Source organism: Sinocyclocheilus rhinocerous, unplaced genomic scaffold (genome assembly GCF_001515625.1).
Source record: "Sinocyclocheilus rhinocerous isolate Xijiao unplaced genomic scaffold, SAMN03320098_v1.1 scaffold1697, whole genome shotgun sequence".
Classification (NCBI taxonomy): Eukaryota; Metazoa; Chordata; class Actinopteri; order Cypriniformes; family Cyprinidae; genus Sinocyclocheilus; species Sinocyclocheilus rhinocerous.
Genome location: NW_015629509.1, coordinates 1,025,004 through 1,046,544, shown reverse-complemented (window position 1 = coordinate 1,046,544; position 21,541 = coordinate 1,025,004). Strand labels below are relative to the sequence as shown.

Here is a 21,541-nt window from a genome sequence, read left to right as displayed (position 1 = left end):
GCCATATATGTTAGAACCAGAAACTGAATCTGAAGAAGAAGAGAAAGAAAGAATAATACAGGGTTGTCTACAAGTCCGTGTATGAGAATGGTAATGCACAAGAACACAAGACGTCTGCAATGGAATGGGGAGAAAAAATGCAAGGTCTCGAGATGTTTTTTAAAAGATAAACTTCTTTTAACTTAGAAGTCATGTGTGAGATGCTGCAAAAGACGGGAGAGGGAAGCGCAATGGTCGAAGATGACCACCTAGCAAGTTTACATAGAAAAAACAATGGAAAAGTAGCAAAGTTGAATGAAAAAAAAAATCATTGTGTGTGAACCAGCCCTGAAAGTATATAGAAAACATATATATACACACTACCATTCAAAATGTATATACACTGAACAAAATTATAAACGCACCACTTTTGCTTTTGCCCTCATTAAAACTGCACATTTTTGGAGTGGCCTTTTATTGTGGCCAGCCTAAGGCACACCTGTGCAATAATCATGCTGTCTAATCAGCATCTTGATATGCCACACCTGTGAGGTGGATGGATTATCTCGGCAAAGGAGAAGTGCTCACTAACACAGATTTAGACAAGTGTTGCGTTTATAATTTTGTTCAGTGTATTATACAAACTACCATTCAAAATTCATTAAGGCACTGAAGACTTGACTAATGGCTGCTGATAATTCAGTTTTGCATCACACGAATAAATTACATTTTCAAATATATTCAAATAGAAAACAGTTATTTTAAATTGTTTTTATTGTATTTTTTACATCCTATGATTATAGCAGAAGCCAATGGCAAAAGATCTCTTTTAAAGAAAGAAATGAATTTCTTGTTCTGGGTGGTTAAATGTTACCATAAACATAGACGCCATATTCTGTCTGGCTGGGTGCGCCAAACAGTAACAGGTCAGTAAACAGCTGCTCAGATAATCAAAAACAGTCATGCTGGACTGGATATTTGGACTGCAAGTCCAGCCATGGAGCATGATAGAAAGTAAGATGGCTAGAAAAACCTGGACCAGACTGGATTCATAGCCTAGAGGTGGCAGTCCAGGCCAGAGTGAATGAGAACAGGACAGCTGTGGTCGCGGGGTGACGCAGGCCAGAGCTGGAGCCAACAGGCTTTTGTTTGGCATAATCCTGCTGGAGAACCAAAGATATTCGAGTTTACAGCTCATGTCTCTGGAGGGGCAAACCGAGACGTCTTGAGTAGCCCACAGACTGGTGAACTAATGGAGCAAGGACATCACTTCTGATCTTCAGTGACATGTTTGGAGAAACAGAAAAAGACTGGAGAAGGAGGGAGAATGACAACTGAGACCTTTCTTACAGTGAGCCAAAATCAGATGATGCAACTGTAATTAGTGTGGAGATGCATCAAACATCTGTTCACACTGTACCCATCATGCCCAGTAAATGTTCTTCTCTCCAAATCATTGTCCTCTTGATTGAAAAAATACATACTGTAGTGGCCCTAATATGACTCAAATGATTAATGCTATTTTATTCACTTGCTTCCAGAAAAATATGTAAATATCTTTAAAACGAAACATATTTACTACAGAAACAAAACGGTGTAAGATGACAAATAATTCTGAACAATATAATAAATATTATATTGTTTTTATATAAATGTATTATGCAGCAACGCATGTATCATTTAAAGGAAAAAATGAAGTATTAATTTCATCATAAAAAAATAATTTAATACTTTTATTAAGCAAAGATGCATTAAATTAATCAAAAGTGACAGTAAAGACATTTATAACTTTACAAAAGAATTCTATTTCAAATAAATGCTGTTTCTATTCATCAAAGAATCTTGAAAAATGTATTGCGGTTTCCAGAAAAATATTAAGCAGCAAAAGGATCATGTGACACTGAAGACTGGAGTAATGATGTTGAAAATTCATCTTTGCACCACATAAATGAATTACATTTGAAAAAATATTAAAATAGAAACAGTTAAAGTTGTAATAATATTTTTTAATGTTACAGTTTTTAACTTAATAAAAATGCGTCGGTGAGTAATGGAAAGGAAAGTGTTAATGGTTTGAAGTTTACAGCTAAGGACAGCCGAAGGGAAGTGCAGTGGTCTCTGGATCAAGGCTGTTGGGTTATGCATCACGGTCAGGAGGAAGTTCAAATGAGGACAGTGGCTTTGGTGAGGCAGGGCGGTCACGGGTTGTTAGGCGGTCAAGTTTGGTCCGTAAGGAGTCATACAAAGGGAAAAGCCATTAGGGTTTTCCTCCTCTTACTAATCTCCGAACTGGGACTGGGGCTAGCACTCAATGAGTCCATCATATTCACATGAGTTATCGTCATTGTCACACCTGTTAGTTGTGTTCACATGTTGTGCTGCTATCCAAGGTGCTGAATAGTGTGCAACGTAAGCACAGAAGGCATGACTTCACAATACGCCATTACCTCCAAACACACACACACACACAAGTTGAGCTTCCAGTACAAACACTGTATTTTCTATCCACTTACACTAACCCTACCCCTAAACCTACCCATCACACTCACACAAAACTTTTTTATTTTAGATTTTCAAAAAAGATCATTCTGTACGATTTATAAGCTTGTTTCCTCATGGGGACCAAAAATGTCCTCACAAGGTCAAAATGTACTGGTATTACTATACTTGTGGGGATATTTGGTCCCCATAATGTAGGAAAAACCAGGACCCCACACACACACAAAATCACACAAGACTCTACAAACAGTGCCTCCATTGAGTTTTAAACATACCTTGATCTGTGAAATAAACTAAAAAAAGACAAATATAAAATATTACTAAAGAATGGCTCATACCACACAAGTGCATTGTAGTATGATGACAAATATGTTTATTTTAGGGCTATCAATTTAATAGAATTTAGTATGTTTGATTACAAATAAATGTAGAAAAATAATGTAATAAATATAAAAAATGATATTAATAATAATATTCTACAAAATGTAAAACAAATACAAAATTATTCATATTAATATAAAAATATAACAGATTACAACAAAATTCAAGTTTTCTGTTTTAAAATTTTTAACTTTAAAAAATGTTTTAAAACTTGGCATGAGACAATGAAGAAGAATGAGGCATAAAGCAACAGCCAAAAATGTCAATTTATTGAATTCTAGAGCCACTTTTTAAAGTCTGTCGATTAATTACTCATCTGCCACAACAATGTCTTTGAATTATATTCATTTTAGGCTTTTCTCAGCGAATATTGACATGCCATTATTCACAGTTATTTCATTTAATGAATCAGCATGTATTTATTTAAGATTAATCTGTAATCAATTGACAGCCCTAGTGTATTTTTTCCTAAAAGACTTGTTTTATGCCAACTGACCAAGTTGATGACGGCTGTTGGAGGAAATACAGCGTTTCCTGATGAAGTTGGTTCAAGAATAGCCACCCCTCTGCCATCTGAAATGATCAGGGCTCTCGCCCATCCATCAGCTGTCGGCTGCACACTCAGATAAGAGCCAATCAATCTCCTCTCCCACACACCTGTCTTTCTCTCTAATCACATCTCGATCCATAGGTCTCTCTCTCTCTGTCTCTCTGATAAAGAGCAGCTATGATATGAGAACCTAACCCTCAGCTGAGCAGGATAAACTGTCGGCGCTCATACATACAACCAGGTTTCATTCTGCAAAGAACAAAACCCCAGTGCCGTCACATTGGGTCTCGTTTACTAATAGATGGGCAAGTAATCAAAATGCAATATAGACTAGTGTCTGTGAATATTAAGCCACAAAAATACTACTTAAATATAAATCCTGCATGTTCTGCATGTCTCTGTGTGAATGAATGGCGCAGACGCGGTTTTGTTTACTCTAGAACTGCTCTGAGAGTCACTCCATGAGCATTTACCACTTCTTTTGAGAAAAACTAGCGTCATATCATATACAAACAGAAACTTAAAGATTTTCGCAGCAACCAGTCAAAATAAAATGTTGGCTTAACTTGAAGAAACTGTGACAGAAATACATTACTTAATGTAATGATACTACTGTTATTAAAATTATTAGTAAAAATTATTTTACAAGGAATATTTACCAGACAAATGTAAATACTCAAGTATTTCTTTAAAAAAAATTTAAAAATAAATATATAAATAAATACATTAATTAATTCTTTATGAAATCAATTAATTAGAGATGCTTTTGATTATTAAAATGTAATTAAATTATTAAAATGGAATCCAGAAAATGAATGGAAAACAGAATTTTATTAAAAATATTACATTACATATATTTTATGGGTGTCTATTTAACACAACATATAAAATATTTGATATTAATATACACACACACACATATATATATATATAAATTAATAAATATATTATAGATGTGTTCATTTGAAATATATAAGAGTCAGGCAATAAATCATTTAAAGGGTCAGATTTTCAAATGTGTGGTTTCAGATTGACATACTGTATCAAAAGTTTGAATACATTTCAGTGAACTAATCTGTGAACCATTTTTGTATTTAATTGTACGCACATGTTCGAAGATCTGGTCTAGCATGGATTGATCTCACTTAAAAATGTCTTTAAGGAAAACAGATTGACCTAAAGCCAACGCCTTTCATTAAAGAGGAAGATACGAATGAAGACTTATAATTGGAGGGAGAATGGAGATAATGGGATACAGCCACGGAAGAGTAGAGATTCCAGCAACTAAATAAAGATTTCAGCCATGATAGCTGATCTCCACCCAATATCTCAGCGCAACCACAGCACACCATATGCCCGCCTGTCAGCTCCAGGACAGGAAGTGAGATTGAACAGGCTAAAAGGGTAGTCGCACCAGACTTTGTGTTCCATTCAGTTCTATTCATGTCCATAAAATAGAGAACACCTTTCTTTTCCTGCGTACTAAAGCTCAACATTAGTAAAATCAGAGCTGCAATAGTCGTTGGACACTCCTGCAATGACACACACATAAACATATGCACCTAAATAAATATCTAGGCTTCAATATTTCCCAAATGAGGTGTAAAAGCAGCCGTCCTGGTAATTAAAGTCAGCTGTGCGGGTAATGGAGCAGCTTGTATTTTTCTCTAATCATATTCGAGAGCTCTCCACCCATAAACACATTTATTTAGGGGCAAACGTGTTGAGTGTCGCACTAAGTGAGGAAAACCATTATGCCGTCCAGGTGCTAAGCATCAGTCAACGGAACAAAACTAAACTAAAGTGCGTGAGACGCCGCCGTGATTCATTGTGACAACACATATTCAATCAAGACACCCTCTTACCTTGATTAGCAGGGAATGTTTTTAGCAGCATGCCATCGACCAGGTGGTTGATGGAAAGTTTTGGTCAGTGAAGGTACAGCTGGCAACCCTGGATCAAAGACACTTTAACTTCATGATCCTGTGCCAGGATGTCCTACAAATAACAATAGAGGACATTGTCTTAAAGGGGCGTGTTAGAACGAGCCGTTTTAGGTAGGTGTGGCCAATCACAACGCATTGGATAGCTGGCCAATCAGAGCACACCTTGCTTTTCAGACCGATGAGCTTTGTAAAAATCGACGCGTTTCAGAAAGGCAGGGCATAGAGGAGAAACAATAATGTACAGTATGTGGAAAATAATGTGTTTTTTTTTACCTTAAACCGCATAAACACATTTCATTACACCAAATACACAAAATAATGTTCTTTTTTAGCAACGTCATATGACCCCTTTAATGGTGGAATCATTTTAGGACACCAAGGAAAGGATGCACAATATATCTGTGCCATACTGTTTTTGGCCGGTATCAAAGTTTTTTTCTAGTTTCGGATAATAACCAGTAATTCAGAATTTAATTGTGCATACTCGTTTCCTCTGCTTTTTTTAGATGATTATTTAGATGATTATTGTAGCATCTAATGCTCAGAGTTAATCCTAATATTAATAACGTATAATATAATAATAATAAACTATTAATATTAGATTTGGCTTTTTATAATATTACATATTAATGAATTTTATTGTTAATAAAAAATATTTATATTCAATATTAATCATTTAGATTATCTTTGTTATCATCTAATGCTCAAAGAGTTAATCCCAATAATAATATATTGATAATAAAGTATTAATATTAAGATTACATTATTATAATGTTTAAATATGAATACATTATATTCTCAATTAATATACTAATCAATATTAATATTAAACATTATTATAATTATGTTGTCATCTAATTCTCAGACCTGATCCTAATATAAATAATGTATTAATAATAATGTATTAATATTATGATAAAATAATTATAATATTAAATATGTGAATAAATAATTTTATTTATTACATAATTTACATAATTACCGATAATAAATTATTATACTGATGTATAATTTACTGATAATAAATTATTAATATTAATATTAAATATAAAATTATAAATAAATCAAGATAAATCCATAATAAATACTAATAAACTATTTTGTTAATAAATGTTACATATTAATATTATTAATTTAGATTGTCATTCAATGCTCAAAGTTAATCTTAATATAAATAATTTGTTATTAATAAATTATTAATATTAAGATTATATTATAGTAACATGATATATTAATATTAAACAAATCATTTAATAACACTGTAAAATGTAATCTTTAGCAAATCTCAAAATTAGTATTTATTTTTCATAATGTGCAGTATAATGTTGTGATGCCTCAATTCACTTGTAGCACTTAAAATAACTAATTTTAGTGTTTTATTTTTCATTTATTTGGACAAAATATTACAGAATTTTATTACTGGTAATTTATCATTTATCAGCTATAACATGAAAACAATTATAGGCCAGAATATAAAATATTGGTGTGTCTCTAGTCTGCAAAGTAAATTTCACTTTTGTGTTACATGAAGCATCACGTTGCTGCACCTTTTTTAGCTTCTCGTAGCCAGAGCGAGATATTTTGAGAATCTCGCAGGTCTCGAGTGTCATGACACACTGGATGATGGCACCTCCATCTACTGCATTTACAGGTTCACAGCATCCAAATGAACCTCCAGCTGCAATCTAGATCAACAAAGACACCAAATACAGTACACTGTATGAAAATGTTGTGTTCAAGAGGCCAGAATTCAGAGACATCGTTAAAATGCTGTATTTACTTATTTATGACCCTGCGCCACATTGGTTACCATTTCTATTTTTGACAAACTTCACTATTGGATGTAACGCTTGAATAGATCACTCAACAACTCAACAACTCAAACTCAACAACTGATAACCAAGTAGCATCATTTATACCGTAGAGACTGTCTGATCCTCTTTAAGGGTTTCATGGTTGAACGGTTTCACTGAGCCCTTCAGAACGAGGTAAAATCCATTATGTCCGAAAACTGTAATCAGAGAAAGAGAGATAAATATGGCAGAAGACACACTCGATTAGAAAACCCTCCACTCAACAGTTACGGTTCAGCTGTTTCAGGTCAAAACGCTTGACCCCATTATGCAGGTGGGCAAGAGACTGACTATTAAATCTTATCGCTGTTCCGGTTATGTAGAGAAAAAATGCACATGCAGAATAAGATTCTACACATTACAAAGATTTAAAAAGTGAAGCAATACTAGGGATAAAGTCACTGGAGCCCATCTGATCCTAAGTAACAGCATATGCATAAATGGATGCATGCTGATGGGTTCTAAAAGATTGAGATAATTCTTGCATTCGACTGTGAAATAAATCCAAACAACTGCATTTAAATGAACGGTTCTCTGTGGAGCAGTGAATTTCACGTGTAAAGGGAAAGTTCACCCAAAATTTTTTACTCTTTCATCATTTACTCAACATGACAATATGTCACTCCAAATGTCTTAAATTTCAAATTTTCTCACATATGTTCATTGTACAGTTTCCAATGACCTTGAATAGTTATTGTTAACTAAAACTACTTTTATTTTAAAAAAATATATATATTTCAAATTTTCTCACATATGTTCATTGTACAGTTTCCAATGACCTTGAATAGTTATTGTTAACTAAAACTATTAAAACTACTTTTATTAAAAAAAAATATATATGTAGAAAGGTTGCATTGGCAGGCAACAGAAAGATTAAGTTTAATATAAAGTACTATTACTAAAACTGAAATAAAAATAAATAGAAATATTGAAAAAAAACCTCATAACTAATAAAAACGACAAAACCACATACCTAAATTACTGAAATTTCAACAAATAATTTTAAATATTACTATATACACTTTAATAGTATATACTGTAAATAATGCTACCAATTTAATGCTTTTTTATGCACTTATGATTTTATTTATATAACTTTTTGGAGCTTGACCGTATTCAAAAGTGTGATCAAGACAGTCTGCAAAAATGCAGATTTTAAGTTAATATTGACAAATTTATTTTTGGATGAACTATTCCTTAAAAAAGCACTATACTCTTCATATTTCTTTGATAAAAACATCCCCCAAACAAGCTTACGCTTTCATAAATACAAACATAGATATACTCATTCTTTTAAGGAATTTTCACACACATTATGAAATGAGCTGTATATCCTTCAGTCATATCTATATCTTCAGACAAATAAATCACCTTGACACAAAGATCTGAATGAGATGAAAACTGCTCTCTGAAAGCAAACTCTCCATACACTAGTAATAACACTCCACAACATCTCTCACTCCTCACACGCAAACTATTCAGCCTGGTCCAGACAGCAAATCACAGTGTTTATGCTCTGTAATCATCTGCAGCTAAAACTTGCGTCCATAACGAAGCCCTTCCCCCCTCCATCTGTGACATACAACACACCACAGCCATTACCCGCCCTTCTAGACGAATCAATAAAGAAATCTCCATCTCCAAAACACCAGACGTTTGCAAAACGGCAACCATCGGTTTGGAGGCACGGATTCATGCTTTCATCAAATTGTCTTTCCTTTATGTTTTTGCTTAGTGGCCCTGAAAGAATACGTGGCTGTTATTGAGCACAGATTAGCAGACGAATGAACACATCGATAGAAAATCACGCATGCCAGGTTGGGCTCTCAACCTTTTAGAAACACATCCAAACACTTGACAATATTCACAGGCGAGACTGAAAGATGATGCCAATGAAAGATCTGTTCGATTTGTCTTGATAGATTGTGTTGCATGAGGCCACTGATATCTATTATATGAACTAACAGTTTTGGATGAGAGAATCTTCTTCTTTGGGGATTGAGCCAAATGTTTTGCAAGACTCTGCATCAGAAAAAGACATGTTTATGAAATCTATACTGTATATAAGCACTATTATGTTCTCATTCGTGGATAAACTGTTCTGAAACTGATAAACCTGCTGAACTAGAAATAGTAAGCTTTTAAAGAAGCACGATTGAGTTGTGGAGTGTTTTTATAGATGATTTCCATCTTCCATCGTGCAAAAACACAAATGGTGGATGAAAAATGATAGATGAAATTTTCTTTGAATAAAACAATCCCTGACACATAACATTATTATGTGATTTTCTACACTCTTAAAGCATTAGTTCAGCTACTCTTATGTTATATACCAAGACTTATGGGTAACACTTTACAATACCTCATAAGCAATAACTACTTAAATTTCATTTGGTTTCTCACACAAAGCTATTGTATTACTACTGAAAACTCTGAATATAGTGAATATAGAGTTATATGAACTACTTTTATGATAAATTAATGATGCTGTTTTGTCCTTCACCTCCATCAAACTGAAAATAATGGCTAGACTGTTCTTTTAACAAATTACTTTATGCACTTCTACAGTACATAACAAATACAGTTATATGGGTTTTGAATGACATAATCTTAAAGGGGTCATATGATGCGATTTCAAGTTTTCCTTTCTCTTTGGAGTGTTACAAGCTGATTATGCATAGATAAGATCCCTGAAGTTGCAAAGACTAAAGTCTCAAAACCAAAGAGATATTCTTTATCAAAGTTAAGACTCTGCCACGCCCCCCTAAAACGGCTCGTTCTAACACGCCCCCACATATCTACGTCACTATGTGGAAATATTTGCATAATGCCGCCCAAATGTGCACGCAAAGAAAGAAGGCGTGGTTTCAGTAACCGCAGTTAGTGTTGAAGCAGCCATGTCAGGGAGAAGCTGTGTGTTTCTAGGCGAAAGCAAAAGCACTTTATTTGGCCTTCCGAAAGTAGATAAAGAGAGAAAGGGGGGGGTCACATCACAGTGGAGTCAGCTGTCTTAACCGTGGCTTGTGTACTGCACACATACCAGCTTCATCACTGTGTCTGTCACGCGACTCTGTTCCCTTTTCGGGCTTGAACTGATGGTAAAACAAATGACAAAACTAATGAATAAATACATTTATTTTGAAAGATGAAGCTCGCGATTATGGTAAGGGGCGTTACATTTCCGACGAGTGCTTGCGGTGTTCGGCCAATCACAATGCACTGGGTCAGCTGGCCAATCAGAGCAGACTGCGCTTGTCGGAAGGAGGGGCTTTGTAGAAAACGAAGCGTTTGAGAGAGGCGGGGCATAGAGGACCTACAATAATGTACAGTATTTGAAAAATAATGTGTTTTTTGAACATTAAAGCATGTCAACATATTCTGTTACACCAAATACACAAAATAATGATCTTTAAAAAAGCATCATATGACCCCTTTAAGTGAATTTTCATTTTAAGGTGAACTATCAGTTTGAAAAAATAGTTCACCCAGAAATGAAAATTTGTAGAAAATGTACTCACCTTTGGTTATCCAAGATGTAGATGACTTGCTTCATCAGAACAGATTTGAAGAAATGTAGCATTACATCACTTGCTCAGCAATGGGTCCTCTGCAGTGAATGGGTGCCGTCAGAATCAGAGTCCAAACAGCTGATAAAAACATCACAATAATCCACAAGGAAGTTGCAAAGACTAAAGTCTCAAAACCAAAGAGATATTCTTTATCAAAGTTAAGACTCTGCCACGCCCCCCTAAAACGGCTCGTTCTAACACGCCCCCACATATCTACCTCACTATGTGGAAATATTAGCATAATGCCGCCCAAATGTTCACGCAAAGAAAGAAGGCGTGGTTTCAGTAACCGCAGTTAGTGTTGAAGCAGCATGTCAGGGAGATGCTGTGTGTTTCTAGGCGAAAGCAAAAGCACTTTATTTGGCCTTCCGAAAGTAGATGCATTTAGGAATCTTTAAGATTACTTACAACAGAACAGCAATGCATTTTATGGACGACCGTTTCGTGAACCTAGGAGAGGAGGTAATTCTGACTTTGCTATGACAATCTGGCGCTTCTGAATCAGCTACTGTTTTGTTATTAGTTTAAGTATTTGCTATTGACTGTTCAAATGTGGAGTTTTGCGCAGCGCAGAGTAACGGGTTGTGTGTGTGTGTGTGTGTGTGTGTGTGTGTGTGAGAGAGAGCGAGACAGAGAGACAGGGTCACATCAGAGTGGAGTCAGCTGTCTTAACCGTGGCTTGTGTACTGCAAACACATACCAGCTTCATCACTGTGTCTGTCACACGACTCTGTTCCCCTTTTGGGCTTGAGCTGATGGACTCTGTTCTCCTTTCGGGCTCTGTCTTTACATTTATTTTGAAAGATGAAGCTTGCTATTATGGTAAGGGGCGTTACATTTCTGACGAGTGCTTGCGGTGTTCGGCCAATCACAATGCGCTGGGTCAGCTGGCCAATCAGAGCAGACTGCTCTTGTCGGAAGGAGGGACTTTGTAGAAAACGAAGCGTTTGAGAGAGGCGGGGCATAGAGGACCTACAATAATGTACAGTATTTGAAAAATAATGTGTTTTTTGAACATTAAAGCATGTCAACATATTCTGTTACACCAAATACACAAAATAATGATCTTTAAAAAAGCATCATATGACCCCTTTAAGTGAATTTTCATTTTAAGGTGAACTATCAGTTTGAAAAAATAGTTCACCCAGAAATGAAAATTTTTTGAAAATGTACTCACCTTTGGTTATCCAAGATGTAGATGACTTGCTTCATCAGAACAGATTTGAAGAAATGTAGCATTACATCACTTGCTCAGCAATGGGTCCTCTGCAGTGAATGGGTGCCGTCAGAATGAGAGTCCAAACAGCTGATAAAAACATCACAATAACCCACAAGTAATCCACACGCCTCCAGTCCATCAATTAGCGTCTTGCGAATTTGTAAAAAAATAAATAAATAAAATCCATCATAAAGGCATTCTAACTTTAAACCATCGCTTCTGCAATATTATGGATAGAGGCACCCATTCACTGCAGAGGATCCATTGGTGAGCAAGTGGTGTATTGCTAAATTTCTCCAAACCTGTTCTGATGAAGAAACAAACTCATCTACATCTTTGATGGCATCAATTTTCAGCAAATGTTCATTTTTGGGTGAACTATTCCTTTGAGAGCGTATGTGCTCTATTCCTTTAAGAGTGTGACTGTGTGTGTATATATCTCACTGATCTGTCCGCGGTCCCAGGTCTCGGCGGTGGTGACGGTACTAATCTGTTTCAGCTCCTGCGAGCCCAGCTGCGAGGTCAGACTGTGGACTCCCTTCAGCAGTTTATAAATGATATGATGCTCTGACTGGGATCTCTCAATAGGGCTGCAAAATACACAAAGAATCACAAATTCATTTTTCAGGAGTCTAAACAGCAAACTCTATTCAGTGGGCGCTCACACCTATGTTGAGGAAGCTACTCGTTATTTATAGCATTTAAAATACAGACAAACTACCCTTTGAAAAAGTATCTAACTGCTTTTCAGCTACTTAAAGGAATAGTTCAAACATGTATAAGTTTCTTTCTTTTGTTGAGCACAAAAGAAGATATTTTGAAGAATGTTGGTAACCAAACAGTTGACGGCAGCCATTGACTTCAATGGTATTGAAAAAAAATACTATGGAAGTCAGCAGCTACCATCAACTGTTTGGTTAGTCACATTCTTTAAAATATCTTCTTTTGTGTTCAGCAGAAGAAAATAATTCATACAGGTTTGGATCGACAGGAGTAAATTATAACAGAATTTTCATTTTTGGTTGAACTATACCTATATAAGGCATTTTAAACTTATTTTGGCAACTAGAGCAGTACTTATCTGTCCAGAAATAATGTATGTTTATTTTATATAAAATAAAATATAAAGTATTTCTGTATAAAATTATTTTATTTTATATAAAATAATAAATTAAAATATAATACATTCTTTAAAATACAATACAATAAAATTTTTTATAGTAAAATATATATATATATATTTTAATCTATACACAAAAGTTGTCCAATGTATTGGAACTGGTCTATTGAGACGAATGGTCTAAAAGTAAAACAGAAAAATAGAAAATTAAATTACAATTAAAAAACTAAAACTATATGACCATACAGTGATTTGGCGACCTGCAGCTATTTAATCGCACCTTCAGAGTCCATTAAAGACATTCTTTAAAAGACTCTAGGATAAACTGGCTCGAAATCTAGTCTCATCTGCATTAATGTAAGTGTGTGTCCTAGACAAACCCCCTGCAACCCAAACAAAAAACTCTTAATCTTTTTACACCCTCACTGTCCTACAGGCACTATCTCAGATAATGAAACCTGAACACTTGCTATTAAGAAACCCCTCTGCAGCGTGTTATTATGTTTAAAGCTAATTCTTAAGGGAAAACGAGTGTCTTAGAGTGTGATGATGATGGTATTAGTGTGGTTTCCATGGGCATCCGAAAGATAAAAACTCAAGAGCAATAGTCGGGGAGGAGTTTAGCCATCAAGAGCACACCGCTGCCAGCGTGAGTGAGTAATCACAATGCCGATAGACTGTGTGCACATGAGTTTGCTTATGCTGGATGAAGGTCAAATCCATCAATCAATCCTTTGTGGGTGTTTGCTTGTGCTTGTGGGTTCGGTAAATCAGTGTCAGTCTCAAAACAGCCGGCTTTAGACAGGCAAAAAGAATAATAGCTCTCAAACAATTCTGCGTTGTACCAGAATATTCTATCTCTGAAGTATGATTGACATCCATCAGCCTTTCCATTCCAATGCTTCAACAACAACAGGAAAAAGGAACCCGTTTTGTTATTCCTGTATACATACACACTTTTATTGCTATAGTTTTTTTAATAACTTGGAAATAGTTTTTTTTGTTAGATTTCTTGATATCACAATTAAGTGATTTTGTTCATAACTGCACTTACAAAAATAAAAATAGCAATTCATTAAGAATTATTACAGGTAGGCCTGGGTTTTCACACAAATTTCACAATTCAATTCTGATTCGATTCGATTTAGATTATTTTGGACATATATCAAGTACAGTACATGGCAAAAGAAATCTCTCAACTAATGCTGTAAAATATAGCCTACATAAAATGTGCCTGCAATATCACTTTTGTAAAATTCTTTTAACTAACAAAAATAACATTATCGAGTAAGTGGCAATATTTTTGTTGGGCCAATGACAGCACTAACATCAGTGAATATTAGTAGTGGATTTGAGGAATTCTGTAATATCTTATGCTATTAGCTGATCTGTCTCACTTGTTAACATTATCAAAATTTCAAAAGCGAGTTCAAAAATATCCAAATTTACTTCTATTTGACACTCTCAAGCAATTTATCTGTCAATCACTCAATAAGCAATGGCTAACTGTAGCTCTTATATCCATCCTATTAGAATCACTAAAGTTATATTGTCATATTTCTGAAAGTTTGTTTACTTTTATATAGAAATACTTGCTAAAATTACTATACAAGCATATTCATTAGAGTTCAAACGGTGCTGAACAACAGAAATGACTCACCAAAGAGTCTCCAAACATTTCAGATGCTTTATACACCTATATTTTCCATCTTTGATACACTCCAGACTACAAATCAATAAACTCAAATGCATTCACTGTAAAACACTACACAGATGGTAGAGCTTAGTCCTAATAGCGTTAGCAGAGATGTACAAGCATGAGTTTACAATTTACAGGAACGTCTCGCACACAGTTTGGCAGTCTTAATTTCAGGGTTCACAAAGCATCCTCTGTGCACCAAATTTGTAATTCCCCGTCCTCCTGCCAAAGCGCTACGCGGATAAAAAGAAACATTATGCCGTTAAGATAATGGGATATCATCTTTTACACTGTGGGTCATTTCTGGGGTGAGAGTGCAACTGCCTTTTAAAAGATACAATTAGCAGTAACATCATATATCTATGGATGGGAATGAGGCAAGGTTGAACATTTAAGGTCATTATGAGTCATGATGGGAACTTCAGATTCTTATGGTTTCTACAGAATATTCACATTCAAAAGATGTTACCTAATTAGTTTTTATTTAACAAGATTTACAAAAACTCCTCCAAAAAATTAGCAAACTGCTTCAATGTTCAATAGTACTTTATTTAGAAAAGTATTCATTTTTAAAACAAAACAAGCCCAATTAGAGAGCACTAATTAGAGTTTCAAAAGACTGACAAAACTGGTTTGATACAAATTTTTATAAATTTGGCTTTTTAACTCTAAAATAAATAACTTTATTTTTCATTCTTTGGCAGAAACAAGAAACAGAATTGTGAGATATAAATTCAGAATTCGGAAAAAAAAAGTCTGAATTGTAAGAAAAAAGTTAAAATTGTAAGATAAAGTGAATTTTTGGCAGAAACAAAATACAGCTGATACTAAAATGACTGTGAAACAGTCATATGATTAAAAGCCATGTGACAGGGGTGAGAATTTTTTTAATGCCATTTTTATTTTTCCAGTTCAAATATACAGAATAATTCACTTTAGGCATCAAACCAAAGCTATACGCCTTGTAAGTCAAATCAGATCTCTCTTTGATTGCGAGTCTGAGAAAACTGAATCCCAACCAATCAGATATGAACCTCGCCAGTTTTTCTTTCATCTCTTCTTTATATTAGTTCAACAAAAGTGCATTGTTACTAAACAACAGCATTTCAAGTTAAAGGCCAAACTGAAGCTGAAAACCATTTTTGTGTTGAAATTTTACTAACTGGTGACTTCGAAATAGAAGCTGACAAGGAAATGATCTCTGGCTTAATTCCAGGATTCTCGCTGACATTTCCATATACTTATATTAATTATGAATTCTCTTTAGATAATAATAATTGCAAGCTTTAATCCCCCCATAAGATTCTAATTAACTGGAAGGAACTTATCGTCAACTGAATGGGGGAAAAACTGAATTATAACTTTTTTTGTGAGAATATCTGCTGACTGCGGTACACACAGAGCCTGTGGTGCTGAATAAAAACTGAAGAAGCGAAGGAGAGAGAGGGAAAGAAAAAGCAGGAAAGAGGTGAGAAATTAAAGAAAACTATTGAATTTCCAAAAGAGTCCCATTCTCCAAAATAAGTGCCATTTGCATGTTTAAAAAACGATTTTCACAACCAATAGTTGATGCTCACTTTTACAACATTAATAAAGTCAATCCCATCACTACACATACAGTAATTTTCTTTAATCATGCTAATGCATTTTTGCCCTCTGCATTAGAAAATACGTCCATTGTGAAGCAAAACTAGCAATAATTCTTTACACTTTCAATATCAGTTCAGATAGTTGATTACTAGCTGGGATTATTTTAGATAATAATTCAGATTATTAGTTCCTCAAAAGACAAATGAAATGAAGTTGTGTCCCCATATTTAAGATTATCAAGACCGCTACAATAACAATTTTCCATTTTTGAAGTAATAAATTAGTTTAAAAAAAAAGTGTCAATATCAAATGAAATATCAGCCTTATAAACTTTGACATGTGAAACTGTAAAAGACATTCTGAAAACATTATAATTATATCCTGACTTGTATTAAAACTTAATGCATAATGCAACACTTAAACTCATGATTTATCTAATACAGTGATTTAAATCAAACTGAGAATTCAACCCGTTTCATAAAATAAACCATTTTGTATCAAAGTGAACAATGAACAACAACAACCTCAACAAAACAAAGAGAAAACCAGTGTCACAACGATTCCACAGCAGAGACGCTCTCATTTCACCTCCCATGAGGAGGGTTAAGGACCGTTCTCCATGTTTGTGCTGCTCAGTTTGTGAGACAATTACAGAGGTTTCAGCGGCCAGCCACTTTCCCTGAGCAGCTTTCACAGGTCTGTCTGACAGCGAGAGGCTTTGTCTTTCAACAAATAACTGTAATGGTCCTTATCTGCGGAGCGTGCCGCCTTTACAACGCTATCTTATCAGCCACCAAATACTTTCCTGCGAACTATCTCCAGAGAATGCACCAGGAAAATTGCCACTGACATAAATCACAGAGAAAGAGGTACATCGATAAGGGCTATCTCAAAGTTAAAGCCACAAAGCTGTTTTGGGGTCAGAATGGCCAGCAAACTTAATTCAAATTCGAAGTGCCACTTTACTTTGAAGATAAAAGGGAAACCTTCTCTGGGTAATCAATTCAATCTGAACGCGCAAATCTCATTGCTGATAACCTCCACTGTCTTTCCTTAAATTATCTGCAGCACTTTTCTTGAGCTCAGGCAAAATAGGAGGGAAAAAAGTCAAGCTAGCATGTAGAAACAAAAACGATTTCACTGTTCTTTTCATCCCTTTTATCCCACCAAGAAAGTCGGAATAGACAAGCTCTGTAAAAGCCAACAATGATACGACCATTACCATAGCTGCTTTATCAGACATGTCCATTGCCGCATCCATCATGCACTGCAGTTTTACAGTCTAATATCTTCTCTACTGATAAAGACCAGAAAGATTTCCACCCAAAAAGGAAAATTTACTTAAAATGTACTCAACCTCAGGCCATCCCAGATGTAGATGAGTTTGTTTCTTCATCAGAACAGACTTGGAGAATTTTAGCATTACATCACTTGCTCACCAATGGATCCTCTACAGTGAATGGGTGCCGTCAGAATGAGAGTCCAAACAGCTGATAAAGACATCATCCACAAGTAATCCACATGACTCCAGGCCATCAATTAACGTCTTTTGAAATGAAAGCTGCATTTGTAATACTGTAAATCCATCAAGAAGTTTTAACTTCAAACAAGCTTTCTATCCATAATGAAAAAAGGCATCTCATCTGAATCAAGAGAGAAATATGCACAGATCAAGCACTGTTTAAAAGCAAAAAACGTTCTAAACAAATATCAGTGGATTTTGATGTCAGAGGACAACGGGGGATGGACTTTTTCACTGGACGAAACGTTATTATAGATTATGGACTGGTATTTTGCCAAAAGCAAAGCAGAAGTTTACAGTTAATGAGGGATTTGCTTTTAAATGCTCAGCTTTTTGCTTCACAAGACATTAATTGATAGACTAGAGTCGTGTGGATTACTTGTGATGTTTTTATCAACTGTTTGGACTCTCATTCTGACGGCACCCATTCACTGCAGAGGATCCATTGGTGAGCAAGTGATGTAATGCCAAATTTCTACAAAAATCTGCTTCGATGAAGAAACAAACTCATCTACATCTTAGAAGATCTCAGGGTGAGTAAATTCCCAGCAAACCTTCATTTTTGGATGAACTGTTCCTTGAAGAGAGAAGATATTACTAAAAACATTTTCATTACAAAAAACAAGATTTTTTTTTTTTTCAAAATGTCCTCTTTTGCACTCCACAGGAAAAAAAAAGACACTGGGTAAATAATTATTTTTGGTTGAACTATCACTTTAACCTAGAACTGGTTCACTAGCAGATGCACTCTTACTGGTTGTCATACTGGAGTTAAAGGGATAGTTCTGTCATTATTTACTCACCCTCATGTCGTTCCAAACCCGTAAGACCTTCGTTCATCTTAAGAACACAAATTAAGAAATTTTTTGATGAGATCTGAGATGTCACATGGACTATTTTAACAATGTCCTTACTACCTTTCTGGGCCTTGAATGTGGTAGTTGAGTTGCTGTCTATGCAGGGTCAGAAAGCTTGTGGATTTCATCAAAAATATCTTAAATTATGTTTCGAAGATGAACGAATGTCTTACGGGTTTGGAACGGCATGAGGGTGAGTAATTAATGACAGAATTTTCATTTTTGAGTGAACTATCCCTTTAAATAGCCTCTTGGGGACACTGCTAGTGAACAAAATAGGAGGACCATTAAGTTTGAGAGGATTAAACAAGTTCAGCTTTTATACCATTTAGTTGGATCGCTGCGATTTTGCTTAATTGAAATCCACCAACCATAGCTTGGCTGCCATGGATGTGTGAGAGAGAAAGAAAAGAAGAGATCTGTTTCCTCACATGTAGCAGCTGTCAGAAGTCTCAGTTTTGCAGCTGGTTCTGAGGTTCTCCTGCTAACAGCCAAAGAGTCCCGAATCCTGACAAAACAGTGCTCAAGCTCAAATTATAACTGTCAGAACTGTTAAATAAGACTCCTCAGCCAACACGTGTGTATGTCATCAAAACTGGGAACGTTTTTTTGGACCAAAACATCACTCTGTGAAAACAAAACCCTTTCACACGCCTAGCAGGAGATTCTGCTAAATGGAAAAACTTAAATCGTTGTGTAAGAAAAACAAAACAAAACACATTTTCTGAATTGATACAGCAACTCATAAACATTTTGGGCACAGTGAGGCGGTTTATCAGAGGCACCCTGTAGGGATCAATCATTCTTCTGAATTTCTGCTATAAAACCGCATTATAAAGCAAAGACACTGAAATAAGTGTGCAGATTTCTGCTTTGCTTTTGTTTGGGCCAATCGCTCACCAACAATTCCCCATGTAAAATGTTATTATTTAAAGGTTGCTCTTTCATAGCTCATAATCTTTCACTTGCTGGTAAAAATAAATAAATAAATACATAAATAATAGTAGCAATAATTGTTTTGTCATGTGGTAGCATCTATATTAATTGGTTTGATTTAAGTCCTGCATTATTTTAGTGTTTTTTTTATATACTATTATAGCATTTATTAATATTTTGCAGTCTTTTAATTTTCTATTTTATTTTTTCAATTTAGATTAAGTTTTAATAATTTTGTTAAGTGCTTTTGTTGTTTTTATTTCTATACAGCATTAATTTTCAATTCCATTTCAGTAATTTTAGTACCTTGCAAATCTGATCAAATATTTTGGATCAAAAATAAAACCTCTGACCTTTAATTGCAGACTTTGGTGTATCAGGCTCAAATTTAAAGACAGTTGGGATATGTTGATGACATCTTTTATGAAACTCTTGAGAAAGGCAGAGAGATTTTCAGAGTTTCTCAGTAGAAAAATCTGAGAAGCAAAAGACTTGAGTAAAAGTCTCCATTTGCTCTCCATTTAATCACATTGATGTTTCAAAGAAACAATAGAGATTAAATAGAGCTTATTTGTAATTTTACTTTTCTACAAGCTGTCAAGCCAGTAATAACCAAGAAACACTCAAAATACCTGGTTTAGATTAAACCTAGTTAAGTCAATGAGTTCATTTATTCAGCTTTGGGACAAATAAATCATTTAGGTGTTTGTGTTTTCTGTTCTCAAGCCTGACAACAAGAGGGTCTGGTCCAAAACACCAAGCCTTGATTGACCTGCCCAGAAGTGGACTTTCCCTTCTTCCCAATCCCATTCAACCTCTCCAATGATGATTATGAAGTTTCCACTGCAGCTGTTGTTATATTCAGAGTTGCTCTGGTAAGAAACCTCACTCCTCCAGTAAAGAGATTTACCAGTGCACTTATCCCCTGACTCCATCACTCAGAAACGTCAGCGATACCATTTGCGAACAGCACCTGATCCTGGTCATATTTCCAGAAAAAATCCAGTCTGGTTAATTTCTCTCTAGCTCTCCTTTCCCACAGTGAAGAGTAATGAAATCCTGGGTGTTTCTAGTTTCTTAATTTCCCAAAATATTAAATATCTGATCATAAAAGTCTTCTGAAAGAACAACCTGATCCACAGCAACGGATCATGATCTTCAAACAATTCACTACCAGACTAACAGGGTCTGGACTTTTAACAAACCATCTACCATGTTGCAAAAATCAGTTTAAAGGTGCAGTATGTAATATTGACGGCTAGCGGGTGAAATGGTTACTGCGGTCTAAATTCAAAATATTGGACTGAGTGGTTTCTCCCGCCTCCTTTTTCAGACTCAATGCAGATTGAGGACATGTAACAGGAACGAGCACAATTGATAATAAAAGGTCACGAGCCTCACTCACTGCGATTTATCCATGTTTTAATATGGCTATGGTCACAGAGCTTTTTAGATGGATGCCGAGACTTTTTAGGTCAGGTAAAATCTGCAATCTCTCACCCATTTCATTTGCTTGCTTCAATGGCTGCAATACGCTGTGTTTTCCACCACCTGGCAACCCAGGGAGTTGAAATACTATTGGGTAGACTGACAGTGGTAGAAGTCACACAGACCAAAACAAAAACAGACATTCCGACATGGAACACACATTTGAAAGTAGAATAACTGGCAGTAACATTGTTTTTTTGGAGAAACAATTATGTGAACTTAGCATGTTTCCTAAATTTCTGCAAACATATGACATTTTTATGCTTTAGTACAGTCCCAAAAAAAATTTGCATTCAGCACCTTTAAGCTCAAAAAAACGTTCCCCCCCCCCCC

At 35.2% G+C, this 21,541-nt stretch overlaps 1 protein-coding gene across 1 annotated transcript in view; it reads right to left on the bottom strand.

The window, feature by feature from the left end:
• The window catches only part of LOC107739036 (cyclic nucleotide-binding domain-containing protein 1), a 48,369-nt gene that overhangs the window by 14,943 nt on the left and 11,885 nt on the right, over positions 1–21,541 (bottom strand). The window contains 4 exon segments of the mRNA XM_074560177.1: positions 5,275–5,407; positions 6,903–7,040; positions 7,275–7,366; positions 12,441–12,586. Coding sequence (XP_074416278.1) covers positions 5,275–5,407; positions 6,903–7,040; positions 7,275–7,366; positions 12,441–12,586 — 509 coding nt within the window.